General features: G+C 40.6%; 1 protein-coding gene across 1 annotated transcript in view; it reads right to left on the minus strand.

Moving 5' to 3' along the window:
- The window catches only part of LOC108750339 (Down syndrome cell adhesion molecule-like protein Dscam2), a 144,295-nt gene that overhangs the window by 16,690 nt on the left and 118,133 nt on the right, over positions 1-9,472 (minus strand). Inside the window, exons 8-11 of the mRNA XM_018489728.1 lie at positions 7,785-7,929; positions 5,335-5,486; positions 4,240-4,512; positions 2,175-2,474 (exon numbers count right to left, since the gene is read on the minus strand). Coding sequence (XP_018345230.1) covers positions 2,175-2,474; positions 4,240-4,512; positions 5,335-5,486; positions 7,785-7,929 — 870 coding nt within the window. The remainder of the gene's footprint in view (positions 1-2,174; positions 2,475-4,239; positions 4,513-5,334; positions 5,487-7,784; positions 7,930-9,472) is intronic.

Consider the following 9,472-nt stretch of genomic DNA (forward strand, 5'->3'; position numbering starts at 1 on the left):
CAGACGGATGCTTGGTCGTCGAAGTTTCTCGATCCCGGCACGAGATTTTGCGTCGCGCATCGATTTGTCGACAAAGTCTCAAAGTGGGGGGTGGTTCTTGTACGATCAGGTGTATTGTTTGGCAAGGTTCTACTTCTTACTGTGGTGAAAAAAACGCTGCACAAGCGAGATACTGTGAGTGGGAGTTTCCAACGTTTTACAAGACGGCAAAGTATCGGCCACGCATCGATCGCGTGCGACAATATATAATATATATATAGATAGATAGATAGATATATAGATATATGTGTATATGTGACGTGAGTATTCAAATATACTCGAGCCCAAACGGTGGCGTGTGTGAAACAAGTAGAACTCTCGGAAAGAGGTACGCAAAGGGCAGGAAGTGTTTGGATGCGGAACTCGTGAGGGTGACGAATAATAATAATAATAATAATAATAATAATAATGATACCAATAACAATATATATGTATATATAAGTACCCGCGTCTAACGACTAGTTCAATAAAGTACGAATTTAATTCATGATATACGTACTACTAGCCTACATTTTTTACCGGTCGCCAACGAGGCGGAGGATGCGCGAGCTCTTGCGAGAATACTTAAGTTATTGTATCGAGTATCACGCTAGGAATTTTTCAAGTTTCATCGGCAAGCTTAAGGGCTTTTTATCGTTCTCTTAAGATCATTACTTTCCTTACTTTTACGAAAGAGAGAGCTCGCGGGCGGATTACGTGAGCGCCCGGCATCCTCGTTCCTCGTTGCGATGAAAGAAATACAAAAAAGAGAAAGAGATACGGACGAACAGAGAAAACGAGAGAAAGGTAGTGAGAGACGGAGATAGAAAGATAGAAACAGAGAGAGAGAGAGAGAAAGAGAGAGAGAGAGAGAGAGAGAGACAGAGAGCGAGAGAAAGTTTGGTGAGAAAGCATGCAGAAGTGAATAAAGGTTGCCTTCCAACGAGCCCAAAGAAGAGCCAGCGCAAAGGTCGGTGAAGATTGATCGTGAGCGTAGTGGCACGTGCTCGCACTTGGGTGATCAAGATACTTCGATATATGTATATATATATATATATTTGATTTAAGTAATAATTTGATAAACACACAGACACACACAGAGAAAAATATATACATTTATTTAGACGTAAAATGTGATGCAGGCAATAGTGATCTACGACTACTGAAGTAAAAGAGATCATGCCGAATAAAGTGTGTCGATGCTCACATACACGCACGCACGCAGGCCAGAAAAAATCTTTTTTTTTTTTTCGTATTTAGTTATTTGTAGCTGCAGTTGTTGCTGTTGTTGTTGTAGTTGTTGTAGTTGAAACGGATAAAAAATAAGGAAAGGTGCAAACTGTTACCTTTATTATTCGGTCAAGTCAAGCAAACCTCGGGGGGTCCACGAGATACCGACGCATTCCCAGAGAGCCAAAGCAACGCAAATGTAATACACACTGTGTCTAGGGTAAGAAGGAGCATCGGATGGATCTGCGGGAGGGATTTGACAGATTTGAGGATGAGGAAGGAAGAGAGACGGAGGACGGGAACTTAATGATCGTGATCTCGCCCGGGGGTGAACGTGCTGTCACTCGAAATCTCGATGGTATCGTCTTTAAGCCGTGGAGCCAACGTGGAGTACGGTCTCTCTAAATGTCACATCCTGGCGAGAACACAGTTATGATGAACTATGGTGAAGCGGGACCGAGTTAATAAGCGCGATGATATGTCGATGGCGGTGGATGATGAAATGGCGACTAAGATTGGAGAACGAGGAACTATGGAATGGATATTCATGGATGACGTTTTACCCCGACGAATTTCCGGAATTGAATTTTATTACAAATGCCTAGACCGCAGATCGTTGAAAATTCATCTGGTACGTTTCCTTAATATTACCTGATATCAACTATTCTAATACACGGCAAGTTATTTAAATATTAGATGTATCGTATAGGCATATCTTAAATTTAGGATATCAAAGTTAATGCTCGTAGGTTATGTAGGACTTGAACAATTTTACAACGTGATCGAGATTCTTCCAGATCTAGAAAAAAATAGTGATTATGGATTAGAAATGTGATTGAACTTACATATCGGGGTGAAACGATCGAGAGGAATGGCAAGGCGATTGTTAGGAACGCTAGGAGAAGGGTTGGCGATCATCTAGTTACCTTTTACCTGTAGCTTGGCCGTGTACCTGACCTCGGCGGCGGGGTTCGCGGCGACGCAGGTATAGTCGCCGGAGTGCTCGGCCGCGAGATTCGTTATACTGAGGAGGCTCGAGTAGGGATCCAGTTGGGAGACGTTTGCGACGGACGCCAGATTCGGCGGTAAGGGAAAGGGACTTTGGCCGTCTTTCAGCCAGGATATGGTCAAAGGTGGATCTCCCGCCGCGACCCCGCACACCGTCCGCGTCCGCATCCCCTCGGATAGTCCCTCTTGGAACGTAAATGGCTCAATAATAGGGGGTACTGGAAAAGGTCAAGAGAGAAGAGAGAACCATACGTGAGAGCAAGAAAAAGATGGCACCAAAAAACGCAAGAACCTTGTAATACCAGGTATACGTGTTCTTTTCATATATATATGCACAAATATATATATATAGGTTTATACTGTGAGACGGTATGTGTATATATATATATTTTTTTTTTCAGTTCTTTTCGCTTCTGTTCCTTCCGCTTCATATAAACAGTGGTACGTCCATGTATATATGTAGATATATATATATATAGAATATAATATGTATATATATGTAGAATATGTACAATAGAGGCAGTATAGTAACGTAGCAATGTAGAGGAGAGAGAGGGTGGCCCCGCCGCGGACCTGCCCCTGACGCCCTCACACCTTATACACTTAAAATTGGCATCGCACACTTGCGCGCAGCATCCGATCCTTTCCAATTAACGTGAGAGCGAGTCTTCATCTTTCCGAAGCTACCGCTATCGTTTCCTTCAAAATACTTAATTACGTTTTAATACTTTTAGAGGAATAAAAAATGATTTTCTCCATCTGTGTCTATCTGAAAGGCTATGACAAGCACCGCTAAAATTCAAAGACGTGGTAAAAGACGTGAAAGAGATAGTTGAACAAATATAATTGTAAACGTCTGGACGAAAAAAAAAGGAAACGTGCGGTGTCGCTCTCGAGAAGTCGAAGCGCAACTTCTTTAAGAGGACGTGTGGGAGAGGTAGAGGCGGGTATCGTGCATAAGGAAAAGTCACGCTAAGCGTGAGCAAGTTTTTAGTTACAAGTCACCAAGTCTCTACGTTCCTTGGTGACGAGAAATCGACGAGGTCCCGTCGTGGATTTGCTTGGAAGCGCATCGTCGATGGCTCGAGCTTTGATCTTTGCGTTCGAATGAAGCGTTCACAGCGCATTTTTTGCTAATCAATCCCGCAACGATCCCCCATGGATCGGAATACATAACAATAGCCGTTGACGGTAACGACGACGCAACCACTTCCACGTGCAGCTTCCATTTTCGAGCCCGGCCGATACGATTCGCACGCACGCAACGGGCACACACACGCGCACACGCAAAACTCGGGCGGTCAGGCGGTCGTCGGGCAAATTGTAGGGGGCCTAGAGGAGGATTACCATGAACCACAAGCCGCTGCGTGTGCGATACCTCTGCGGCCACGTTACGGGCCACACACGAGTAGTTGCCGTTGTGATCTGGAGATAAACTTTCAATCATCAGTATGCTATTGTACTGGTCCATATTGGTGACAGTGACCCGTTCCGACGGCCCCATAGAACGTCCATCCTTGAGCCATGTGATGGACAGCGGCAGATCGCCTCTGGTCACCGAACACGTCAGGGTGGTGCGCTCGCCGAGATGCAGGTCGCGATCTGCCGTGAACGGGCTAATTTTGGGAGGAACTGGAATAATAACAACGAGACAGCTCGTGAGCGCACGTTACGTATATATAGACGGCAATCGGTAACATGGCTCGTGTCTCGGGCCTCCTTCCACGCCTAATCCTAAAACTTATCTACCATCCCCGATGAGGGGATCAGAGATCATGCTCTGCATGACTTTGCCTGCATGTATTTGTTCTTTATTTTCCAATCGCCATTATAGCCCCCTTATTTATTTCATTCCAGCCTCATGGATCGTCTCCTTTCGTCTTGTAACAGCACTCAGGTCGCCAGGTCGTCATCTTCGATTGGAACGGGGAACATCCACCTGCGACAATTCGTTGCCATAGGAAACCGGAAATGAGGCCTTACCGATTACTGCGACGTCTCCGGATCTTCTGGCGCTGTGACCTTGCTTGTTCCTCGCCCAGCAGGTGTACACCCCAGCGTCACCCTTCTTCTGCACACTGCTGATCATCAGGGTGCCGTCCGTGAGTACTTTCTGACGCAGATCATCCGGTAATTCACGATTAGCTCTCTCCCATTTGATTTCCTCGATCGGATATCCAGCAACCGGGCACTTCAAACGGAGAGTCTCGCCGGCGACGGCGGTCACTTTCGGGATCAGGCGTATGTATGGAAGTCCTGGACGGGATATTTCACGTTTATGTTATATTTTTCTTGACATTTCTAGCTCGATAAGTCTCGAGCTGACGAGAAACTACAATTGAATTCGATAAACATTCGAGTAAGCTAGAAACATTGTCACGCATTTAATCTTCTATAATGAAAATATTATTTTTACATAATGTGTACTTTTTTAGATATTAAAATTTAACCCCCCGGAGCTGACGTCGAAATCTGTAACACAATTACTGGCCATTTTCATTCTTTAAAATTAATTAGTGCCTTTAATTAATGTGTACTCGTAGTGAAATGGATCTATGAAACCCATTTAATGTAGGTACGTTTATTAAAAGGCACTAATTAATTTCAAGGAATCCAAATGCTCTTGTATATAAAACATAACTGGTAGAAAAAAGAATTATAGTATTAGTATATTTTAGTAAGAATAACATTCAAATTTACAGATGTAACATACAGAAATTGAATCTTTTGACATTTTTTACAAAGAGATTTATGATTGAGTCAAAATAGATTCACGCCAGTTCCAGAAAGTTAAGTTTATAGCATTTTCGCATTTTAATTAATGTCACGTAATAGTTAAATGCTAGTCAGATTCTAATTTTGGCGAAAAGTGTGATCATATTACAGTTTATACAGTGATGATGATTTATGGTCATAAATTAGTGATAAGTCATTAATTATTGATGCGAGTACTCGATATCAAAAAGCGAGAGGCCAGCCACATATCTCTATGGTCAGTTTTCGTGCGGCTACACTGCGTGAAATTAATTACAATTTGTCTCACATTATACACGATGATAATTAACGGAAGGTACGCACCGTAAACATTCAGTCGTGCAGCATGTGTCACCTTTCCCGCGCGATTTTCGGCTGTGCAGGAATATTCACCTCCGTCCTCCACCATTACGTGGCTTATATTGACGTGGGATATAACGTCGCCATGCACTGTTACGTATTGACCAATGACGAATCTTGCGCAAAAAATCAATAAAATTTTGATTTAAAATACAATTTACGAATTAATTCGTTGTGTTCGGTAAATTTGTAAAGGGCGATTGAATATTCCGCGTGATATTTATAACATAAAAATCAATACCTTTTTAGCAAACTCAAGCTGCATACATATAATATATAACTCAAGATAAAACATTAAAAAGGCAGAGCAATAAATAATATGCATATACCGTGGTGGTACGCGAATAAAACAAAGCACAATTGATTGTAATTAGCAATGATAATCTAAATGATTCGATAGAAGTACGTCTCGACTCTTTTTGGAGTCATCATCAGCTTATAATTGGCGCTTAATAGTAAGACTTTTTACAATACATGGTTACTCAAAGATTAAAGGTTAAAGGTTAAAGGTTAAAGATTAAAGGTTAAAGGTTACCAAGAAATTGAACAATGAAATTCATTCATTCGTGACCTTTTATCTTTAGGTAATCATATATCATTGTGAAAAGAGACCTGACAATATGGAAGGTTTTTTTATTAGAAAAATATCATCAAAAACATATGGCAAGTGTTGGAACGACGTGAAATTAGTGAATATATGTTCCGCTCCAAATGAACAATTTAACACAAAATTTCGAACCATAATATAAAAAATAATAATTCTAGTCACAATAAATATATAAATAATTAGTAAAGGCTGAGCAGCTAACATTAAGTCGAAATTAACAATTCTCCTTTATATTATATAATAATACGTTTGATTTAAAGTAGAGCCGTCAACGAATGTTGTCCACATTTTTTCACATTTTTAACGTGAAATAACGATTACAGAGTAATCATGTTTCTCTATCGCAATAGCATCGCGGGCAATAACATCGCAAAGCCGTGTAATAAAAGCACGATAAAACTGGAAGATGGTAAAATGATACGTGGACCTTTCACGAGAAGCGCTTCGCATTTCTATCTGTTATCGGTCTGACGCGGGCTGGACAGCTCTCAAATCGGCGCAATCTCGTGAATCTCGGTGAGTGCACGTGAATCCCTGGCGTTATCGTTGCGCGTTATCGTTTAGAATTTGTCACGTTCCATCTCGATCGGGACGAGAATGAAACTACGGCCGCCGGAAACTGCGTCCGGTAGCGAGCCAAGGGGAATTCGAGCAACGGGGGTGGAAAGCCGATGATAAAATGAGACACGACGAGGTCCGCGAAATGGTGTGGATCCTTTACGCCGATCTGTCATTAAACCAGACGCCGCCGCTGGGACTTGCGCATGTCACTCTTTCCGAGGCAGTATACGCCATCCACGCGATAAATATTCTCGTTTCCGTCTGGGATATTACACGCAGAATTGCCTGTACGCGATATATACACGATCGCGAACGGCACCGTCAGAAATTATAGTTCAATTACGATAGCGGTATAAATGACGTTTGAGACTTCTCGCGCAATTTATGGTCCGTTCACCTTTTTAGTGTTAGGAATATTGATCCTAATAATTTTAGTTATTATTTTTTTTCGAGTTCTACTGAACAACATTAATAAATAACGCATCATATAATAGGAAATATAAATGTAAATAAATTATAAATTATATATATATTATAAATGTAATTAAGCTGAGGATGATAAATAAGACTGTGAAATGTTTGTCACATAAATAAGTTAAAAAAGAATGCGTATATATAAATGCATGTAGACTTAGAGATAGAGGGAACAACAACGTTTAGCCTGTAGAGTTAGATACTACGTGGAAAAAATGGTTTTGTTAAAATGTTTAAAAATTTAGTTTGATAGGTTTGAAAATAAATTTATTGAACTATCAAAATAGTAGAACGTCTAAATTATTTGCTAAAATGTCAGAACTTTTTGCAATGCTTGATGAGATTCCTTGTAATTATTTTGACGGTTCAATTAAAATTATTTTCAGATCCGTGTCTAACTAAATTTTGAGATACAGCAAAACTTCAGTGTAAGTAAAAAAGAATGAATAAACGTAAGAGTAAGTATTTTTATAAACTTCTTTGTAGTATGAAGGCTGAACTAAATAAAAAAATAGTAATGCGTTATATATAATTCGAATAATTAAAGAAAACGAAAAAATATGATATATTTAACATTTATAGCTAAAAGATACATATATAAAATTTAATACCACAATTACGTACAAATGACACTTATATTTTTCTTCCTTTCTCTCCACTTTCTGTTTTTTACGAGGTCATTAGTCACGCTAGTAAATTAAAAGATATCACCTCCCGAGCACGGAATAATAGCAAAAATGTGGGCTATTTCAAAGAATTGGGACGAGCTTACCTTCCATTAGTCGGTAAGGGAAAACCGTCCAACGCCCATGATACTTGAGGTGTAGGATTTCCTGCGGCGGAACATTTTAAGGACACGGCGGGTCCTGGCTGGAGAGTCTGCTCGATGAATGAGTACAGGAGCACGGGCGGCGCGTCTGGAACGTTAATGTGTAAGGTGAGCTTAATTACGCGAAGGGAAACAAATTTATGCTGCTAACCGTTACCGTTAATCAAAGTTGCTAGAACACGAAAATACCTGAGAGCGATCGTTTAAAATATATAAAAGGTAAGGGAGAGAGAATACCATATTTCCGTGATGCGGAATTAATGCAAATTCGATATCGTGGATGAACCAATTCCTCGCTCTTGAAAATTGTTACAAAGATATTGGTTTTTTTGTGTGTTTTTTTTTTTTGTTTATTTCTGATGGTAAGTTTAAATTTATACGATTATATTGGTTAGGTATTTCTTAATCAATACGAAATTAAAAAGTTTTAAAAAATAAAAAAAAATTTCACGGAAAAAGATCTTATGACACTTAACAGATAAAATCATCAAATATCAGAGAGAGAGAGAGAGAGAGAGAGAGAGAGAGAGAGAGAGAGAGAGAAGTCTTCAAATAAAATATTAATGAAAAAATAAATTACATTTTGTCAAATACACCCGGACAGACCAACAGAGTGATATCAAGTAATTTAAGCTCGACGTGAAAAAATAAAAAGTCACGCTAGAAGATTTTATCCTCATATATCTGTACTCATATTTATTCCGATGTATTTATTTTTCTATAAATATGTGGACTACTGGTGTAATCCACGCAAGCACTGCCACTCGGCAATAAACCGCTGTACTTAGTGCAGCGGGAGTTAAACGAAGGAACGAGCCGGTGAAAAGAAGGCGAGCGAGGGCACACGATAATCCTGATCCTGAAAGCCGCCACGCCCAGCGCGATGGAATACGAGAGACAATGGGCTCGCCGTCATGGAAGCGCCACGCAGAATATTTCTCTTTTCTTCGTCGATGTTGCTCCAGAGCAACACGAGGAAAACAGAACCTATCGCGCCAAGTCCGAGAGAGAAAGAGAGCGGGAGAAGAAGTTTCCTTGTATGGATTTTCACGAGAGAGAGAGCACGAGCTCGGAATTGACCGTGTCGATGTTTCCGACTGCGCCCGTAATTAAAAGCGTCGATTCTGCCATCATTAAAAAAAGATCCGCTGTCGCGAGAAGGATGTGACTCCGCAACCCTCGAGAAACGAAAAGGGAAGAAGAGTCTCATCGTTCAAATGAATGCCGGAATCCTCATCGTGCTCGCGAATCCATGCACAAATTGATGAATCCCGTCTCGATTCCTCTCGGTGATCATCGCGGCGTACTCGTAATCGCGTCGTCGCGGCTCTTTCACTTCCGGTCGATGAGATAGAATTTTAAGTGACGGTGACGTCGGTATTACAATATCTTGGAGGTAGATGGTCGCCGCTCAACGGGATCGTCTTTTACCGCTTTTACGTTGATTGTGTCCCGCGAATAATTAATATCCATTGTCATCGCAACGTCTGTTCTCAAAGTGTGCAAGTTCTTAGACAAAATAATGATGAAAGTTATAATAGAAATATCGACACGCGATCGACACTCATTCGCATATAGTTATTATTATACAAGTATTCCGTTATAGTATTCGAGATCCTTTTTTTTTTTTT

The sequence above is a fragment of the Trachymyrmex septentrionalis genome, unplaced genomic scaffold, assembly GCF_001594115.1.
Source record: "Trachymyrmex septentrionalis isolate Tsep2-gDNA-1 unplaced genomic scaffold, Tsep1.0 scaffold36, whole genome shotgun sequence".
NCBI lineage: Eukaryota > Metazoa > Arthropoda > Insecta > Hymenoptera > Formicidae > Trachymyrmex > Trachymyrmex septentrionalis.